Source organism: Dipodomys merriami, unplaced genomic scaffold (genome assembly GCF_024711535.1).
Source record: "Dipodomys merriami isolate MVZ:Mamm:240054 unplaced genomic scaffold, mDipMer1.0.p SCAF_62, whole genome shotgun sequence".
Taxonomy (NCBI): domain Eukaryota; kingdom Metazoa; phylum Chordata; class Mammalia; order Rodentia; family Heteromyidae; genus Dipodomys; species Dipodomys merriami.
The window spans coordinates 2,304,655-2,326,280 of NW_027206202.1; the positions used below are offsets into that span (position 1 = coordinate 2,304,655).

Here is a 21,626-nt window from a genome sequence, read left to right on the forward strand (position 1 = left end):
GTAAGTAGCATGGTGTGCCCAGAGCTCCCACAAGCCTCTGTGCTGTTGCTGAGACCAAGTGTAAAATGGAAGTTCGGTGCTGTCTTCCCTCTACTTACCAGCAGTACATGGTAGGACTTCAAAATAAAGTTGTAACTCAGTTTCCTTGTAGCCTTTCTAACCTAGTCCTGCCTCTAACTATGACTAGTCATGGGAATATGATTGACATGCTCACAATGGAGTCTTAAGTAGGTGTATAGTGAGTTCTTTATTTAAGATCATTTAAGGCCGGGAGAAATTGGAAGAGTAGTAAGATGTAAGACAAGGGAGGTGGAGGTGTAGTTCAGTTGATAGAGCACTAGACCATGTCTCATACCTCTTATATCCTACTCACATGCCATCAAATTTATACTTTCTTCATTTTTTTTTTTTTTTTTGCTGGTACTGAAGCTTGAAATCAGGGCCTGCACACTTTCCCTTCAAGGCTGGTGGCTCTACCACTTGAACCCCAGCTCTACTTCCAGCTTTTTGGTGACTAATTGGAGATAAGACTCTCACAGACTTTTTCTGCCTGAGCTGGCTTTGAACCTTTTTTATTTTCTTTAAATCTTATTTTATTACTTTTATTTTTGGTTAGCGCTTACACTTGCACTCAGGGCCTTGCTGCCATGGGTGAACTCTCCTTTTGCTTAAGCTAGCCCCCTATGACTTTGAGCCATAGCACTACTTCTGGTTTTCTGGTTTAATTGGAGATAAGAGTCTTACCAACTTTCCTTTCTGGGTTGGTTTTGAACCACAGTTCTCAGATCTCAGCCTCCTTAGTAGCTAGTATTATAGACTAGAGTCATCAGCATCTGGCTTATTTTGTTATCTTTTAAGTAGTTGTACAAAGGAGTTGTCATTTAAGAAAGCAGTTTATGTGTCTTTCTTTTTAACATTCTTACCCATTCCTTTCAACCTACCCTGGCTTTGAAAGTTGAAGCTCAGATCTCAGCTTCCTGAGTAAGATTACAGCTGTGAGCCACCAGCACCTGGCTAAATTAATACTTTAAAACACAACAAAGTTATGCAGTTATCACCACTATGTAATTCTAGAGCATTTGCATAACTCCAGAAAGAAACTCCATTAGAGGGCATTCTCCATTCTCCTCTTTCCCTGACAGTCACTAGCTAGGGTATGTGTCTGGATTGGCCTTAGCATAAAATGGATTCATACTTGCCATTTGTATCCGACATGTTTCCTGGGCAGGCAGAGCTGAACAAGGAAGGAGACATTGTAGAGGAGGTGAAAAGCTCAGGGGCAGACAACAGGAAGTCAGAGGAAAAGGTTAGATTATGGAAAGAAAAGCAGGGCAGAGGTTGAAAAAGAAAGCTTGTGTTGAATGTATAGTGGATTATTCATTTCACATGTTAAAGCCTTGGGTGTGGGGTGGCTTGAGGGCTGGGCTAGGTGAGGTTAGTTGCCAACATGTGGGGTGGTGCCTCTTACCTGGTGAGGTCTGTGGGCTAAGTGATGAGCTCCAGGGAGCAGCTGATGTACAGGTCTGTGAGTGGAGGCCTGTTGGGTGACTCAGAGCTGGACCATAGTCAGAATGAGTTGGGGCCTAGAATGAGACTTGAAGATGTATGTTTGAAGCCATGACAGGAGATGAGTTGCTCCAGCAGAAATGGTGACATAGAACTAAGTCTATCACAGGACCTGGGGAAGGTACCATTTAAATGCTGGATGGGTACAGGGTGTGGTAGTGGCCAAAAAGAAGCAGTGGTACTCAAGAAACCAGAGAAAATCTAGGAAAGAATGGCAACACAGGGTCAGAGAGATGTATGGGCATAGCCCAGAGTGTGTGGAGTACCATGCTGTGTCAAGGAGAAGGGTTCAGGTGGTTACCAGGTGGCTGGTGAAGACTGGTATTAGAAGAGTAGTGGGGAGAAACCACATGGCAAAGTCAGGGTGATGCAGTCAAGATTCTGAATTGGACAGGACTCTGAAAGATAGCTAAGAGTGGGCATAGCTGATACTAGAGAGGGATGATTAAATACTGATCTTTGATCAAAGGTATTAATAAACCTTTTTTGTGTGATAATACTGCAGTTTGAACTCAGAGCCTCACTCAGCTTATTGCTCATGGATAGTATTCTGTCATAAGCTATGCCTCCTCCAGTCTGGCATTTTTCTGGTTAATTGGAGGTGTAGCCTGTTAGACTCTCTGTCTGGGCTGGCTTTGAACCTCAACCTTCTGAGTAGCTAGGATTCAGTTGTGAGCCACTGGTACCTGGCTTAATAAATCATATTTTAAAACTTGATTCTTATGATTGTCACATGTTGGACTTTATATTTTGCTTAAACTCAGTTTCTCCTTTCTTGGTAGGTATCTTGGAGACTGTTTGGGACAAACACAGTGTTACTGCTGCCACCCCACCACCATCCCCAACTTCAGGAGAAAGTGGTATGGTCTGCTGCCACCTATGGCATTTCTGGTTAAGTGCATTCCGGGGTTCCAGTGGGGCATAACAAGTTTTGTCTACCTGGTACAGGTAGACAATGGTAATGACTTAATGGTAATCCATTTTGGCCCATTTGTCCATGTTTTCTGACTAGCTAGCTCTCTATTGTTTATTGTGTGTGTGTGTGTGTGTGGGGTGGTTTGAACTCAAGGCTAGACAGGTGTTTTTAGTTCAGCCATTTCTCCAGCTGTTTTCATCTTATTTTTCCAATTGGGTCTTGTATGTTTTTCCTGGGACCAGGATTAGACTAGGTTCCTCCTATGTATGCCTCCTGTGGATGACAGGTATGAACTGCTCTGCTTGGCTTGTTGATTGATGTGAGGAGGTCTCACTAATGGTTTTTTTCACTGTGGATTTGCATGTCAATCCTCAGGATTTATTTCATCCTCCTTATTAGTTGGGATTACAAAATGTGCACCACTACTCCTTTGTTTCTTCTCTGCTCATTATGATGGTGGTATCTTTGATCTTGTGTCAGTTGCCTCTATCTCTTTTAATTTATTGTTGTCCGTTCTAGTTTGTGGACTCTTTGATTTTTGTTTTTCCCTCAGACTTCTTGGCCATATTGCTTGTACTGAAGTTGGTTTAAGCTGGGGCTTGACTGGTCTGCTTTGCTACTCTGCAGAGCCACAAAGAGGTGGTACTGGCCTGAAGGACAAGGCATAGCATAGGAGAGAACTTCCCAGCTGGTCTATTTCAAGAGCCATGTTGCGCAGGACACATGGGAGACCAGTTTGCCTGCATTGAATTTGCATCATAATATAAACGAGAGAATGTTAAGCTTGAGCATTGTTGTAGTGGTTATTAACTACTTTATTAGTAGCCAGTTAGATATATCTAACTCTTCTTTACTCATCTCAGTAAGTATCTATTTCAGGAGTCACTGATTCAAGGAAAGAAGACATTGTGACTGGGTAGGAATTTTAGTTTCTGAATGCTTCTGTTTACATCTGTTTTCACAGATGCTTTTCAAGTAGAGGACATCCTGTGAATTGGCACAAATTTCTTCCTCTCTGCTAAAGGCTGGATGTGACTAATGAAAAATAATTGCTACATCTTTCTCTTCTTCTACCTCAAGAAAATAGACTGTTGCAATCAGACATCCTTAAGCCCAAACTGTCTTATGTACCCTGTCATTAATATGTGGAAGTTGAAATTCTTTCAGTTACTATACAATAGAAAATATGCCATGAGTTTTTTTTTTTTTTTTTGGTCGTCATGGGGCTTTAATGCTGGGCTTTGGCGCTGTCCCTTGCTGTTCAGCTCAAGGCATGTGCTCTACCGCTTGAGCCACAGCGCCACTCCTGGTTTTCTAGTGGTTTATTGGAGATAAGGACTTTCCTGCCCAGGCTGTCTTTGAACCGAGATCCTCCTCAGATCTCAGCCTCCTGAGTAGCTATTACAGGCATGAGCCACCAGCAGCACCCTGCTGTCATGAGTTTTGAAGGCTGCTTAGAGTACCCAAGTTCCATTTATCATAATTGGATTAAAAACTATCTCAGAGTTCTAGAGTATATTCAGAACTCATCGGAATTTGAGCTATACAGTTGTACTTAATGGCAAATGCATCATTGGCCTTTTTTTTTTTTTTTTTTTTTTTTTTTGTGCCAGTCCAGGGGCCTGAGCCCTGTCCCTGGGGTTTTGTGCTCAGGCTGGTATTCTGGATGGCATTTTACCACTTAAGCCACAGCTCCACTTCTGGCTTTTTTGGTGGTTGGTTAATTGGAGATAAGAATCTCATGAACTTCCTTGCTCCTGCTGCCTTTGAACCACCATCCTCAGATTTTAGCTTCCTGAGTAGCTAGGACTACCGGTGTGAGCCACTGATACCTGGCTTAATGTAGCTGAGCAGGTTTATACTTTGGATTATTTGAATGATTAAAGTTTACAAATGATGCTGCCGTTTGGTTTTTTGATTAGACCAATACAAGGCATATTTCCCAGTATGCCTAGTCACTAAATTTCCCCTTTCATATAAGATTAGTTCTGTCTCCTCATAGTGGGGTACTAGGTAAGCATCCAGTAGAGCTTCCTAGCACCTCTCAATACTGTTGTGGTACTCACTTGTTTTCAGTAGCAGAAGCTGCATTTTTAGTTGACCTCATCAGGTATGTTCTGATCTACTTTATTTTCTTTGGGGTTGGGTTGGGGAATATTAGATCATACACATAAAAAGTATTTTCTGCTCTTTTACATGTTGTCTAGTTTTTATTCATGAGATGAGGTGACAGTTCTGTATGATCCATTTAAATGTGTGTTGCTCACTTTATGAGTAGTGCTTATATACTATTATTATTATTATTATTATTATTATTATTTTTGCCAGTCTTAGGGCTTGAACTCAGGGCCTGAGGGCTGTCCTTAAGCTTCTTTTGCCCAAGGCTACCACTTGAGAGACCACACTTCTTCTGTTTTTTTTCTGACTGGTTTATCAGAGATAAGAGTTTCCTAGACTTTCCTGTCCTTGGCTGGCTAGTTTCTCAAACTGCTACTCTCAGATCTCAGCTTCCTGAGTAGCTAGGATTACAGGTGTGAGCCACCATTGCCTAGCTACAGTTTTTTTTCTTAAGCATTGAATTTTGTTATTTGGAAAAAAGTGAAATACATTAAGGCTTGGGAGGGGGTGGGGAGCTTAGGGAGGTAAATAAACTTTTAAACTGGTGTACTTCCTCTTTCAAAAATTTCTTGCATTTTCTCTGTGTTTGGTAGTTGTAAGCAAAGTCATCAGATCTTGCCCCATTGTGTGAACAGTTCTGATGACTTAATCAACATATATTCTGCTGCCTTTGCTCAGTTGTCTTTGGGCATTTACAGCACAGTCAAGTAAAACTTGCAGAAAAATTTCTTGACCCTGTGTGGTTTTGTAGAGGAAATTCATTCTGAGAAAGTACAAGGTTCAGTGAATAAACCAAACTAGTTCCTTAGTTACTGTCTCCTTACTTTCTATTTTCTAGCTTACAATTGGTTATAGTGGTGGGGCAGATTTCATTGTTAAATTTCCACTCATGTTTACAACATATTCCATTCCATTATCCCTTTTTCCCTCTTCTCAAAACAATTTCAACTTGAATAATTTCATTGTTTTATTTTTATAGTTTCTAATAATATATCTCCACAGTATTCAGCTTCCTTCATCTGTTCCCTTCTAAGAAGAAAGATCAGGGACTGCTCCTTGCATCATCTGTAACACACACAATCTGGATGTGGAAAATGGTTTGAAGTGTGGGGAGGTAACGTGGTGGGGGGAGGTGTACAGAATTTCTCAGAATAGTTCCTCAAATTGTTGCCTCATCCTCTAATCCCAATCAGTGAGGAACACTTACATCATTATGCTGAAGGCTTGCTTCAAGGCCTTCACAGGCAAGGGACCTGGGGCTTTTGAGGGCAACTGCCAGAGCCCTCATGGCCAGGGTGAGAGAGCAGAGATAGGAACCCAGCATCCACTCACAAACACATGCTTTCTGTCCTAACTTGTCCACCTCAGTCACTGTCACCACTTCTGATCACGTCCTTCTTCTCCTGGCGTTGTGTGCTGGCCTTAACCTAAATTTAATGGACATATGGCCTTGAGTGAGTCCTTTCACCCTCTCTGACACTGATGTCAATTTTAAGAGAATAGCTACTGTTAAGGGTAAACCAGTGAATGTGTGGACAAAGCACCTTGCTCTTGCTGCTGCTCCTTGTTGTACAGTCTCTGCCTCTTGGTCTCCTCTTAGTCTGTACTTCCTGCTCGGTCAATTGGAAAAAAAAGTGTACAAAATGAAATGAGATTGATGCTGCAGTTCTGAGTTAGCTTTGATTGTTGTTCTTTAGTAAAAGTGAAGAGACTATCTTTGTTACACAAATGCTGTGCAGTTTTTAGTGTAAGGTTTGCATACACACTGATGAAAAGTTTGTAGAGAAGCTTGAGTTGAATAATTCACACCTTCCTACTTTTCCAAACTCTTGTTCAGGTGTGTATCTTTGTGCATTTGCACATCTTTTCATGGATACCTTATAAGCTACCTATTGAAAGACAATCAGAGGATCAGTCTCAGTACACTGCCTGTGATCTCATTCCCTCCTTTCAAAGGTTCTTGGGATATTTTCCTCTCATTTTACTAAGTTAAGGCTATGGGTAGACTATTGGTTGTCAGCTGGGGTGTTCTGCCCTGTAGTGTAAGGTCTGGAGAGAGGTGGTTAACACAGCTGGAGGAGAGCTTCTGTCCTGTAGTGAATGGAGACTGGGATGCTGCTAATCTACAGTGCAGAGCATACCAAGGCTTTATTCAGCCCTACATTTCAACAGCGCTAACTAAGGTTGAGAAACCCTGAGGCAACAAACTTGAAATTTTAGTAAGTTAAAAAATAAAAATAAAAAAGCCAAAGGGAAGAATGATAGGATTTTGTAGGAGAGTTTCTTAGAGTTGTGACAGCCACCATGGTCAGCCTCCAAGTTAGTAAATATACTATACTCTGCCCACATACTTTTTTTTTGTCCTGGGCGTTTTTTTGAACTCTGGGCCTTGAGCTTGCTAGGGAGGTAATCTACTCCTGAGCCATACTTCCAGTGTTCCCCATTTCCCCCTTTCCCCCTTTTTGGCTCTGAAGCAGGGTCTCACTTCTTGCCCAGGTACAGTCCTAGACTACAGTCCCCCTATTTTAGGTTTCTCATTGTAGCTAGGGTGACAGGTGCATATTACCACATCAGCTTCTTCCATTGATGGTGTCTTTTCTGCCCAGGCTGGTCTAGAACCATGGTTCTTTAACATCAGCCTCCCAAATAATATTGTAAGTGTAAGCCACTGTTGTTCAGTTTTTATTTATTTATTTTTAAGATGGGCCTGTGTAGCACATGGTCACCTCTAGTAGAGAACCTCCTGTCTCTGCCTCCTGAGTGCTATCTGCCTGCAGTCCACTCTGCCTGGAAATGTTCCTTACTTAGATTAGAAATTGTTATTTGGTGATGTGTTAAATTAATTTTTCTCTTTTGAAGATTTGTGTTGTTGTTTTAATAAGTTTTTCATTTCCCTATGTCTCAGCTTCTATATATTTTTAAAATTAATTAACTTATTTATTTATTTATTTATTTATTGTCAGTCATGGGGCCTGAATTCTGGACCTGGGCGCTATCCCTCAGCTCTTCAGCTCAAGGCTAGCGCTCTACCACTTGAGCCACAGCGCCACTTCTGGCTTTTTTCTTTTTGCTTATGTGGTGCTGAGGAATCAAACCCAGGGCCTCAAGCATGCAAGGCAAGCGCTCTACCACTGGAGCCACCTTCCCAGCTGCTTCTATATATATATATTTTTTTGTCAGTCGTGGGCCTGAACTCTGGGCCTGGGCGCTGCCCCTCAGCTCTTCAGCTCAAGGCTAATGCTCTACCAGTTGAGCCACAGTGCCACTCCTGGCTTTTTCTGCTTATGTGGTGCTGAGGAATTGAACCCAGGGCCTCATGCATGCAAGGCAAGTACTCTACCACTGAGCCACCTTCCCAGACCCATGCTTCTATCTTTTTTATATGAATTTTTGTCCTTGGTTTTAGTTTTTAACTCATTAGTATCTAACTTTATGATGTTAAGGCCTTTTATGTTATGAACATGTATTTTTTTCTTATGGTTATGATTGTAGAAGATGCAAGAAAAGGAAACTTTGGTAGGCAGAGGCCTTTGGTAATATTACTACTCTGTTTCCTGGGAATCTGCTGTTCTACAGATCTTATTGAAACCACATTTAGGTCAGAATAGTGAGACTATAGCCAGATTTTTTTTTCCCTCAAGAATCAGTATTAGTTATTCTATTTTGCTCTGCTATTAAGTTTTTGTAGTGTGTTTGTGTGTATATATATATGCATAAGCCAGGGATTGGACCCAGGCTTATATGTGCTAAGCTTAGCAGCGTGTGCTCTGTCACTGAGGTAGACCCCAGCCCCTATTCTTGGTGTTTAACGCTGAACATGATGATTTTATTTTTTATTTCATATGTGACTATAAGCTTTTTCTGGGGGAAGAAGAATTACTTAGAGTGTTTGTGAGGGATTTGATACTGGTTATTGTAAAAGCTTCTTTTAAATTTCCAGGTGACTTACTAAGTAACCTGTTGCAGAGTCCTAGCTCAGCCAAATTGTTGAATCAGCCTATCCCCATCCTCGATGCGGAGAGTGAGTATATCTGTTCTTTGGCCTTGGAGTGTCTGGCCCATCTCTTCAGTTGGATTCCTCTGTCTGCCAGCATCACCCCGTCCCTCCTCACCACCATCTTCCACTTTGCACGCTTTGGCTGTGACATCCGGGCCAGAAAGATGGCATCAGTGAATGGCAGCAGCCAGAACTGTGTCTTGGGACAGGAGCGTGGCCGGCTTGGTGTGCTGGCCATGTCCTGCATCAATGAACTCATGTCCAAAAACTGTGTACCTATGGAATTTGAGGAGTATTTGCTGCGTATGTTCCAGCAGACCTTCTACCTCCTGCAGAAGATCACCAGGGATAACAACGCCCACACGGTGAAGAGCAGGCTAGAAGAGCTTGATGAGAGGTAATGCAAAAGGTGGAGTCACTGTGCTGGAGACAGGGCTTGTTTGTTACGCCATGCCACGTGCTGTCTGTAACCTGTTTAATTTCAGAATATGGGCCTCCTGGTAAGGAACAGAAAGGTAGGTGGGTATGTACAGCAAGTCCAGACTGAGCTGGAAGGGCTAGGGTGGTTAAGGGAAGTGAGTTGAGTGTGGAAAATGGTGGTGGCTTGTGTAGGCCTGTTGTCTCTCCTCCCTGTTGTCTATCTCCTGTCCTGTCCACGCCTCTGTCCCCTTCCTCACTATCTGCCTGCAGGTCTGAGGTGTGCAGGAACCAAGAGCGTGGCCCCTGCCTACGTAGGTGAGAACAGAAGAGGCTCATGGAGGTACAGGGGTTCTGTTGCTCTTTCTCACTGGATGCTGCTTGTTTTCACCATCCAGCTGTTTCCCAGTGGGCATCTTATGGTATATAGGAGTGTTGTTAGTATCATAATAAGTTTTACACAAATGATGCCTGTTCGCTCAAAGACAGGATAAATATTGATGAGAGTGCAGTCAGTGTGGCACATGTCTGTATTGCTTTGCTGCTTCCTCATGAATAGAGCCTAAAATTCTTCAAGCCTGTTTTCATAGAGTCCTTTAGGATATGAGTTGAGTATAATAGTCTTGAGACAGGGTTGCATTATTTATTTCTTTTGCAGATGATGTCATGTATGTATTTTACAACTTTCACTGATAAGGTGCTACTGCTGTGTAAAGATGAAGGCAGTTGAGGCCTGCCTTGTACACTGTTGAGCAGCGTTCAAGTAGATGTACTGGGTTGGATTACTCAATGTTTACATAGCTTAGCAGTAAAATTTATTAATATTTCAATTTGTTTTCCTTCCATTGTCTTTATTAAGCTCTAGAGTTATTTATTTTCTTTTTCTCAAAATATGTAACAGAATATAATGTCAGCTATCTAAAATCAATGAAGTTTTAGTGCTCTATTATCTTTAGTGCTTTTTAAATTGGATACAAGTTTTTGTAAAGTTAAATTGATACAGAAGATTATTTTGATTCCATCTGTTATAAATAAGTTTTGTGTGATGCTTATTTTGTAAGATCAGGAAAGAAGTAGTCTGAAAAATATTTCATTATTTAGTAATGACTTTTTTTTTTTTTTTTTTGCCTGTCCTAGGACTTGAACTCTTGGTCTGGGCGCTGTCCCTGAGCTGCTTTTACTTAAGGCTAGTACTCTAATACTTGAGCCACAGCTCCACTTCTAGCTTTCTGTGATTAATTGGAGATAAGTGTCTCATGGACTTTCCTGCCTGGGCTGGCTTTACACTGCAATCCCCACATCTCAGCCTCCTGAGTTGCTAGGGTTACAGGTGTAAGCCAGTGGTGCCTATCAGTAATTTTTTTTTTCCCCTGTCCTGGGTCTTGAACTTAGGGCCTAGACACTGTCCCTGAGCTTCTATTGCTCAAGGATAGCACTGTTACCATTTGAGCCACAGCACCACTTCTGGCTTTTTCTGTTTATGTGATACTGAGGAATTGAACTCAAGGATTTGTGCATGCTAGACAAGCACTGTACCACTAAGCCACATTTCCAACCCCCACCAATAATTTTTACATGATTTCAGCTGCTTCAGTAGTCACACAATTTCTTATCCTTTCTAGTTTTGTTTGAAGAAGGGTTGGCTTGCCTTCATGTGTTAATTAAGAATTGAGCTACCTGTAGCAGCCAGCAACTATTAATTTTTTTGACTTTTCCTTTTAAAGCCCACTGTGGCCCCCAAACTGTTAGGGTTCATATTCAGTTGGCATAGAAAGCTGTCATGGATTATCTGTGTGCTGACTTTGTTCCGTGTAACTTTTGTGCTCTTGCTTTTTTTTTTTTAATTTAACCCTAACTTCCTGTTGCACTGGAAGCAGAAAGGTGACATAGAGAATACTGTGTTCTTATTTCCTGGCTTGTGGGTCTCACTACTAATTCTGAACATCTCTGTCCACTCTTGGTTTCTGAGCTGCTTAACCAAGGCCTAGGCTTTTCTTCTCTTCTGCCTTTTTTCTAACTTTCTTGTTCATTAGCAACTATATCAGAAGGTGGGCAAGGGAAAGAAAATGAGGTGAAATTGAATCTTTACTGAACACCTGTGGGTTGGTGGTTGGTCCCCTCTTCTCTGTTTCTCCCCCTCCCTCCCCTTTTTTGTCTGTTTTTTGTTTTCATGTGCTAGAGATCTAACTCATAGCCATGACATGCTAGGCACATGCTCTACCACTGACCTGTAGCCTAGCCCTGTGTTTTAAAAATTGGGTTGAATTTTAAAATAAGATTGATTTTGGTGGATATCTTGTCTCTGATTTCTCTTTGTTCATTTTGTGGGCAATGGGTACAGCTTCCTAAGGAGCAGTAAGCTTGCTGTCATTGAAGATCCATGTGAGAAATATAATGCAATACTCCAACAGAGGACTGAGCAGTTGCTGCTCCTGAGTATTAGTGGTTGGAGGATCAGAGAGAAGCCCTTTGTATTTTTCTGCCTCTCAAAACTATTGATCTTAGCTGGGCATCAATGGTTCATGCCTGTAATACTTAGCTACACAGGAGGCTGAGATCTCAGGATCATGGTTTAGAGCCATCCTGGGTAGCAAAGTTTATGAGACTCTTATCTCCAATGAATTATCAAAGATATGGAAGTTGCACTGTGGCTCAAGTGGTAGATTGCTAGCCTGGAATGAAAAAGCTCAGTGATAGTGCACAGGTACTGAATTCAAGCTCCAGGACTGCCACAAAAAACCAAAAACAAACCTATTGATCTTAATACCTTTTTTCCCCTTCCCAATATTTGGTCTAATCTTAATCTAAGATCGAATCCTTACTGAAACAAATTAACTTTATTTTATTTATTTTTTATTTTTTTGGGTCCAGTCATGGGGCCTGAACTCTAGGCCTGGGTGCTCTCCCTCAGCTCTTCAGCTCAAGGCTAGCGCTCTACCACTTGAGCCACAGCACCACTTCTGGCTTTTTTCTTTTTGCTTATGTGGTGCTGAGGAATTGAACCCAGGGCCTCAAGCATGCAAGGCAAGCGCTCTACCACTGAGCCACCTTCCCAGCCCTTAACTTTATTTTTAAAGAGCTGAATATAAGCCCACAGTGAATAGAGAGAAGTTGGCTGCTTTTGGGGACAGTATCCAGGAATAATAGGAAGCATTTTGTTTTTTTGGGCCAGTTTTGTTTCTCTGAGGTATGAATTGTCTTATCCTCCTTTATTATTTTACTCATCTCTGCTTTAAAACATAGCCTTTCTGCTGGGCTCTTGCCTGTAATCCTAGCAACTCAGGAGGCTGAGATTTGCGGATCATGGTTCAAAGCCTGGGCAGGAAAGACCTTGAGACTCTTTTTTTTTTTTTTTTTTTCCTGTCGATCATGGGAGCTGAACTCTGGGCCTGGGCCCGGGCCCTGTCTCTCAGCTCTTTAGCTCGAGGCTAGCGCTTTACCACTTGAACTACAACACTACTTCCAGCTTTTTTTCCCTGCTTATGTGGTGCTAAGGAATCAAACGCAGGGCCTCATGCATGGGATTAAGCCCCACGACTGACAAAAACAACAACAAAACAAAGCCTTTTTTTTTGGGTCGGTCATGGAGCCTGAACTTTGGGCCTCTGTCCCTTAGCTCTTCAGGTCAAGGCAAGTGCTGTACTAGTTGGGCCATAGCACCACTTCCAGCTTTTTCTGCTTATGTGGTGCTGAGGAATTGAACTCAGGGCCTCATGCATGCAAAGCAAGCATTCTACCACTGAACCACCTTCCCAGCTCCTAAAACATAGCCTTTTGCAGTTAGGAGATTCAGAATTGCTTTTAGACTTTCACTTTCAGCTACGGCCTAATATGACTTTACTTTTTTTTTGGGGGGGGGGGTCTGGTCGTGGGGCCTGAACTCTGGGCCTGGGCGCTGTCCCTCAGCTCTTCAGCTCAAGGCTAGTGCTCTACCACTTGAGCCACGGCACCACTTCCGACTTTTTTCTTTTTTGCTTATGTGGTGCTGAGGAATCGAACCCAGGGCCTCATGCATGCAAGGTAAGCGCTCTACCACTGAGCCACCTTCCCAGCTTTTTTGTTTTTTTTAAGTTGGTCATGGGGCTTGAACTCAGGACTAGGGCACTATCCCTGAGCTTTTTTGTTCATGCTAGTGCTGTACCACTTTGAGTCATAGCTCTACTTCTGGTTTTCTGGTGGTTAATTGGAGATAAGAGTATCATAGACTTTCCTGCCCTAGCTAGCTTTGAATCATGATATTTAGATCTCAGCCTCCCGAGTAGCTAGAATTACAGGCCTGAGCTACCAGCACCTGGCTGTGACTTTACCATTTTGTTGGTGTCTGAAGTGTGACTTTTGTAGGTGTGTCCATCTCATTTTCTAATCACCTTTTGGTATTAGGGGCTTAAAATGACAGTTTTGACATGGGTGTGATGATGTGTTGTGTGCTTAGTAGAGAGCCTTCTGTCCGTGGCCCTTACTGTCCTGAGAAATGACTTAGTGAGCAGATGCATGGGGAACACTGGGCTGGGAATGGATGACAGTCTTCTCTGCTACCAGCTGGCTGAGTTACAGGGGACCAGTGCATTACCTCTTTGGGTCTCATCTGCCAAATGGGAGCATCAGACTAAATTGTCCCCAAGGCCTATCTAGCTCTGAACTCCCTTGTATTTGAAAATCCCTGTAACACGGGCTAAATGTACTGACTCAGAGCAAGAGAGGGACAAATGAGCCCTAGGGTTTGAGCCTGAGCCTGTACACTGGATACCAAGCCCTGTAGCACCTTGGTCTTGGTCTGCAGCACACTGCATTCTAATGTTGGCCTTCCAGCAAAGAAAATCAACTTCGAGATTTGCCACATGAAGTGACGTTATCATCTGCCCATCAGCTTCTTACACTATCCCTTTCACTTCGGGTGGGTTGTACAGTGAATGAGTTAGAAGTAGGTGAGTGAACACTAGTTGGTAACAAGCCTTGGAGGGTGTGTCTGAGGATTAAAGCTGCTTTTCTGCTATGTTGCAGGTGGTAATGGAATGAAGGGTTGCCTGTCCTGTAGGTAATTGTTGTAGGCCTTTATATTTTTAACTGAAAACATACCCATTTTTCTATACTTCTGCACTGAAAGAAATTTGAATTTCTTCTAAGGAGCTAGCTGTGTTTCTTATATCTTGTTGTTTTCCTATTTCATTTAGCTATATTGAGAAGTTTACTGACTTTCTACGGCTCTTTGTGAGTGTTCACCTACGGAGAATCGAGTCTTATTCCCAATTCCCTGTGCTGGAGTTTCTGACGCTGCTCTTTAAGTACACATTTCATCAGGTAAAACACCAGAGCCTTTTCTCTCCTCCCCACACCTGCTCCTGTTCTTAAACATGGGTTCAGTGGGCAATTATGTAAAACCAAAGGAATAGCTAGAATTTGAGTGGATGTTTTAGAGATTGGGAGCCACGTGTGTGTGTAGAAAGGACTAGGTGTAGGAGAGTATGGTGCTTGGATTAGACATGAAATAGAACCTCAGAGCCCTTAAGAAAAATTAACTACAACAGTCTGGGCTCTAGGACCCTGCAGAGACTTGTTCTTCTCTTCTTTTTTATTTATTTATTTTATTTTAAAATTTTTATTTATTTTTTTTATTGTGAAAATATCGTACAGAGGGGTTACAATTACATGGGCAAGATAACGAGTACATTTCTTTTTCTTTTTTTGGGGGGGGGGGTCCGGTTGTGGGGCCTGAACTCTGGCCCTGGGTGCTGTCCCTAGCTGAAGGCTAGCACTCTACCACTTAAGCCACAGTGCCACTTCTGGCTTTTTTCTTTTTGCTTATGTGGTGCTGGGGAATCGAACCCAGGGCCTCATGCATGCAAGGCAAGCACTCTACCACTGAGCCACCTTCCCAGCCCCATAACGAGTACATTTCTTATCAAGCATTGTTGCCTCTTCCTTTGTTTCCCCTTCCCATCCCTTCTCATTCCCCTCCCATCTCTCCCCCCTCCCCCCAAAAGTTGTAAAGTTTGTTTTTCGACATAATGACTTGTATATCTCATTGTTGCACTGGGTCCACCTGTATCCCTATTTAAACAATTCTTTTTTTTTTTCCTTCCCCTCCACAAATTATACCAACAACAGATACAGTGAAAGCAGACGTTATACCGTGGGGGAGGGACATACAAAGCAACAAAGAAATCATCTTATAAATATGTTAGAAACAATTGCGTGAAAGAAAAAAAAAACATTTGAATGTTGTTCTGCTTTTCTAACTAATCATTTATCCCCGTCAGTTCCTGCTTTGAGATTGCTGTTAACCTGTTTGACAGCCCCATTTTGCACAGTGCCCTGCAAGGTGATTGACAGCTTTTTTTTCCCCTCAGTCTATATTAGAAGACCATGGCTATTACTTCCCTTACATTCTTTGAAGCCATTCTGATTTATTTTTGGTTTTGTAATGGTTTGTAGTGGAAAGAGCATGGGAGGAGGAGGGTAAAGGAACTTACTTCTGTCTGTGACTGAATGTCGTATCTCTAGACAGTGATTTCTTTCTCTCCAAAGTAGATTTGAATTGAAGGAGCCTTTTTCCACACAGTCTCAGGTGTTAAGATAGGTTTTTATTGTAACCAGTTTGCCCTGCCTGCCTTGCCTTTTGTCTTTGCCCTGTCTTGCCTTATCTCCTGATGTATTTGTTGTTAGGTTCCATAGGGCCTAATGGTAAAGACTGAAAGCGCCCAGTGGTGATCACCAAGGAAGCAGGGAACTCTAGGCGTATAGTTCTGCCATTCTGGGTGTGTGTGTGTGTGTGTGTGTGTGTGTGTGTGTGTGTGTGTGTGTGTGTGTGTGTGTGTGTGTGTGTGTGTGTGTGTGTGTGTGTGTGTGTGTGTGTGTGTGTGTGTGTGTGTGTGTGTGTGTGTGTGTGTGTGTGTGTGTGTGTGTGTGTGTGTGTGTGTGTGTGTGTTTCTGAGCAATAGTTGGATTAAGTGATTTCATTAAATGGATTTTTTTTTTTTGGGGTACCATAGCCTACTCATGAAGGTTACTTCTCTTGTTTGGACATCTGGACACTGTTTTTGGACTATCTGACAAGTAAAATTAAAAGTCGTCTTGGAGACAAGGAAGCAGTTCTTAACAGGTAAATGTCAGAAACACGGATAAATGGAAGTAGTCATTTTTGCCAGTTATTCCTGGGCTGAGGGGCAGCTGCACAGCTGGTCAGGGAAACAGATGAGTTGTTTAGGCAGTAAAGCCACTGAAAATTTCATTTTTCTTTTAATATCTGGGTTTCTTCAAATTCTTACCTGATTAAAAAATACATAGTTGTTAAAATGTATATGATACATAAATCGTTATTTAAATTGTATATATGTACCTTAGGTATGAGAATGCTTTTTTTGTGTGTGTGTTTTAAAAGACTCTCATTGTAGACATACAAGTAAGTATTTGTTAAATGAATTGAATTACACATGTGATTTGCTTTCAGTAACTAACAGGGAGTAAGAAGGAAGTAGTTTGGTATATAAAAGAGATGGTTGCTCACAGGTTGATAATTAATGTTCAAGTTAGTTGGTAGGGATTAGGGTTTATTATGTTCTTACTCCTATTTGTATATGTTAAACATATATGTATTTGTCATGAAAAAGGATATGTATCTATTTTTAAAACTAGGAAAATGGATGGAAGAACTTAAGATAAATTATCCATTATCCTATAATTGCTTTTTTTTTTTTTTTTTTTTTTTTTTGCCAGTCCTGGAACTTGAACTCAGGGCCTGGGCCTGGGTGCTGTCCTAGAGCACTTTTTTTGGGGTGGGGTGGGGTGGGGTGAGGGCCGGTCCTGGGGCCTGAACTTAGAGGCCTAGGCACTGTCACTGAGCTTTTTTTGCTCAAGGCTAGCATTCTACCACTTGAGCCATAGGGCCACTTCCAGCTTTTTTCTGTTTATGTGGTATTGAGGAATTGAACCCAGGGCTTCATGCATGCATGCTACCACTAAGCCACATTTCCCCTGGAGCTTTTTTTTTTTTTTTTTTTTTTGCTCAAGACTAGCATACTACCAATTGAGCCATAGCTCTACTTCCAGCATTTTTAGTGGTTAATTGGAAATAAGAGTCTCATGGACTTTTCTGCCAGGATTGACTTTGAACCATGATTCTCAGATCTCAGCCTCCTGAGTAGCTAGGATTATAGGTGTGAGCCACTGATACTTGGATAGACAATTACTTTTATATATATTACTTTACTTTTTCAACACATACTGTAGGAGAGGTTTGTTTTCTTCCCTGTTTCCCAAGTCAGATTTTCTTGCTATACAGGAAGCAGAAATCACTCTTGTACAGTGTTAGTGCTTCTGGGTGGGAGAGCAGGGAAGCTGGGGATTCATCATGCTAGGAAAGAATGGAAATGTACCATTCTCAGATTGTGGCTATATTTCAAGCTCAAAGGAGGCAAGAGTTCTGTTATATAAGTAGTAATAGAATAGTTTCCTAGTACATTAAATCAGAGTTTTCTATTTCTTGTGTAGACATGGTTTACGGTAGTTACAAGTGATCCAGCACCAAGTACTTTATATACTTATTAGGAAGCATCTTAGGTAGTACTCAGTTTGGTTGTAACTCTTGGATTCTTGCACTCTTCGGATGAGGAGGTTACTGCTCGTGAAAACTGTCCAGTGGATGAAGGAGGTTGTACAGTGTGGACACCAAGACTGGCATGAGATAATCCTAGATTTGATTTCTGGTTTTATAGTTTCTACTTGGATGTACTTGGGTAAATTACTTAGCTTATATAGGCTTGTTTCCTCATTTGTAAAATAGAAATCATGATAGCAGGGCTGGGAAGGTTGTTCAGTGGTAGAGTGCTTGCCTCGCATTCATGAGGCCCTGGGTTCGATTCCTCAGCACCACATAAACAGAAAAAGCTGGAAGTGGCGCTGTGGCTCCAGTGGTAGAGTGCTGGCCTTGAGCTGAAGAGCTGAGGGACAGCGCCCAGGCCCAGAGTTCAGGCCCACAACCTGCAAAAAAAAAAAAAAAAAGGAAATCATGATAGCAGTTTTTTTAGACTGTAAGTAAACTAACATATTTAGAATGTTTGACACATTGTAAATGGTCAAAAAATGACACCAGAAAATGGTGATTGTGTTAGTCAGCCTTCTATCACTGTGAAAAGGTACTCAGAAAAACACCTTAAATTAGGAAAAAGGTTTTCTTAGCTTATGGTTTCAGAGGTTTCAGTCCATGGTCACTTGGTTGTGTTGCTTTTGGCTGTGGTGAGGCTGAGCATCATAGTGGGGTACAAGTGGTAGAGCACTACTGATGACCTGATTGTGAATTGGGGGGGGGAGGGAAGGAAAGGACTAGAGATAAGATCTACAAGCCTACTTCCTCCTGCCAGGCCCCACCTCCTAATAACCCCTTTAGCTTTGAACACAGCAATGGCGTATTCCACTGCTCAGGTAGTGCCTTTGTGATTCAGTTGCCTCTGAACAAGGCTAGGCTTCACCAAGCATCAAGCCTCCTATGTGTCTTTGGAGGACCCTTTGTAGCCAAACTTCAGCAGTGGTGGAGTTAGTGACATACTTTTCCCCCAAATGGGCCAAATGGGGAGGGAGTAAGAGGAAAACTCCACCTGGAAAGAGGTTGGGTTGTTTCTGTAAAAACCCTTTTACACTGGTATGGTTTTATGAGTTGTTAAAATTCTAAATAGAATATTGGCATTCCAAGTTTAAGCATTTGTTCTTCTGTTTGTAAGCACTATTTTTGTGATTGTAGAACAGCTTCTAAATTGCAGTGGTATCAGGCCACATGTTATTGGACACAGCAGTAGATACTAGTTTTTAGTGAAGTGGCAACTTGAAGTATTGGTGCTTTTTATTATATCTCTCAGGCTTTTTGAGAGAATAAATATGAAAATGTGTTCTAAAGTATAGTCCAAATGGGAGGTGTGAAGGTGGGTTCCAGTAAGAAAGTACACACTAGCAGGTAACTAGTATTAAACATGCATGTTATTACTAATCTGTGAAGGTTATTGTATGAACTGATGGAGCATTTCCTTTCCTGATAACAGTGCTTCTTTTGGTCAGGTTTTGTGCAGCTACATTTCCTCCTGTAAGACAGTTAGGACTCAGGGAGTCACTTATATCTAGTATGGTGTCCAAGTTTATTATAGTATTGCAATATGTGTATTATATATTTAAATGGTCACAGTGGTAGTGATGACAGTAGCAACAGAAATGGGAAAATATCACTATTACTTGACTGCGCTACCCCCCTGGATAGACCAGTGTCTTTCACCTGATTTGCCTATGTGGGCATCTGATACTACAGTCATCCCTGGTTCTGGCTGGTCATTTCAAACAGTAGTAAGTTTTCTCATATTTTCATGATTTATACTCTATTTTGCACATTTTATGATTTATATTATTTTTTGCCATTCTAGAGGTAGAACAGGGCCTTGGACATGCTATGCAAGCACTACTACTGAGGCATATCCGAGCAAATTACTTTTTACATACAAGCAAAAAACAAAAGCAAAACAAAAGAACAAAATCAAAGCCAGTGTTTGGTATGTGCTGTTAAGTAGCAACTGTGGCTGCGGTCTGTCCCACAGGCTCCCCCTAGTGGTATAAGCCAGCAGACTACAAAGAGGAGTGGATACAGGCGAACTTTGGTTTTTGCAGTCCCTAATGCATTTACACTGTGTATGTTTAAGAAGCTTTTAGGTTCAAGTTTTAACAGTTTGGCAATCACTGCTCCATAAGAGTCCCTGTATTAGAGGCATGATGTTTTTGTAGGAGCAGCGGATATTATTGGCTACTGGTGATTACCATGTTTATTTTAACTGAGAGCTCCTAACTGATCAGAAGCTTTTCAACAGATGGAACTATATGCCCTTGCTTTTGTAATCACATTTGTGGCTTGAGCCAGAATTTCAGAAGCTACTGATCTTTCAGGAAGTAGTCAAGTGTTTACTTGGTATCTTCAATTGGAAACATGAATGTGGTTAAGTCTCAGAAGCAGCACTCATTTCCTGTCACTGTGGTTAAAAGGTTTTGCATTATTCCTCACCAACTAAGTGCCAGGCATTGTGGGTGGGATACAAAAAAATTTTTTTTATTACCCCCCACACACAAAACTTTTGAAGCATAAATGTACACAGATTTATTTTTGGTCCTAGGAGCTTAGAAATTCAGAGTGTACATGTTCCTTCCTAAGTGAGAGTACATGAGAGTTTCTTGATCAGAGCTAGTGAGGCTGGCCAGTGTTAATGGGATAAGTGTTCTGTAACTTGCCTTGCTGACAAAGCTGCTGATTGGGTCAGTTATCCTGATTACAGTTGAGATGGTTATCAGGAAAGGTGGGAAAGGTACAGAATCCTTTTCCTCATTTGCACTTGGAGTTCGCCTTTCTCACCGCTATTGAGAAAATAGAGCTGGTATTTGTGTAGAGCGGCTGAGAATAGGCACACATTAAATGAATATTAACTGTTAGCCACTCTTTTCATGCTCGTCAGTGTGAAGTCACCTGTGTAGGAACTTATTTGTACAGGAAGATGAGGCAATGTGAGTGGTGAAGCAACCCATTGAGTCAGACCCTGCAAACCTCCTTGTCACATCAATACTGGCAAGTGCTAGCCACAGACCAACAAAGGGATCCTAGGTAACATGAGATTAGACTGTAAACAAATGTGAGTGGACATGAGAAAATTGCTGCATGAGAGGAAGAAGTGCTGTTGTTACAATCGACGTTCGATGTAGCTAATAAACTGTGTTAATTAGGTTTAGATCAGAAGTCCAGTAGCCTTCTAGCTCCTACTAGAAGAACTTTATGCCTCAGTTTGCACATAAGAGTTAGTGAATGACATTTTAGTTATCTTATGAGTTGACAAAGCTATTTTAGTTATCTAATCATAACTTTATTTTTTGCATGCTTGCACATTTCTTATTTGTTTGCTTATATTTATTGGCCTCTATCATGTAGTTGCTTTAACGTGGATCATTTGATCTATTTTTGAGCTTTTTGAGTTCAATAGTTTTCTTCCATTGTGTACAAATACTACCCCTAATCCAGTCAAAACCTCGATTTGGCTTTTCTCCAGACTTTTAGATACTGCCTTTCATTTGCCTTAAAATACTTTCTAATTTCTCTTGAAATCTCTTTACTGTTTTATTTCCAAACATACGGGATTTTTGTAACTCTTTTACTGTTTTCTAGTTAATTTGATTATGATCTGTTACATAGCTTGTATGATTTCAGGGACTTACTTAGAATCACACACTGGTGGCATATGTCAGGGAGACAGAGGTAGGGTAGAGTTTAAGGTTAAGGCCAGTCTTGTTAAAGATAACAGTGAGACCCAGTCTCAAAACCAAGATTAAAACAAATGGCTGAGGGCGTGGCTCAAGCATAGAACACTTGCCTAGGAAACATAGGCCCTGGGTTCAGTTTTGAGCACTGTGAAGATGAAAAAGAGATCAGGGAAAGAAAAGAAAAATACTTTGCATGCAAAAAGTTTAACCAAGAGAGGTGGGGACAAGTAATACTAAAACCAAACTAGACTTTTTTTTTTGGGGGGGGTGGTCCAGTTGTGGGGCCTAAACTCTGGGCCTGGGCGCTGTCCCTCAGCTCTTCAGCTCAAGGCTAGCGCTCTA

General features: G+C 41.6%; 1 protein-coding gene across 2 annotated transcripts in view; it reads left to right on the forward strand.

Moving 5' to 3' along the window:
- Xpo6 (exportin 6) overlaps window positions 1-21,626 on the forward strand; it is an 89,982-nt gene that overhangs the window by 36,222 nt on the left and 32,134 nt on the right. For both annotated transcript variants that reach the window (XM_070004275.1, XM_070004276.1), the window contains exons 6-9: window positions 2,349-2,426; window positions 8,541-8,994; window positions 14,186-14,312; window positions 16,004-16,113. In XM_070004275.1, coding sequence (XP_069860376.1) covers window positions 2,349-2,426; window positions 8,541-8,994; window positions 14,186-14,312; window positions 16,004-16,113 — 769 coding nt within the window. The remainder of the gene's footprint in view (window positions 1-2,348; window positions 2,427-8,540; window positions 8,995-14,185; window positions 14,313-16,003; window positions 16,114-21,626) is intronic.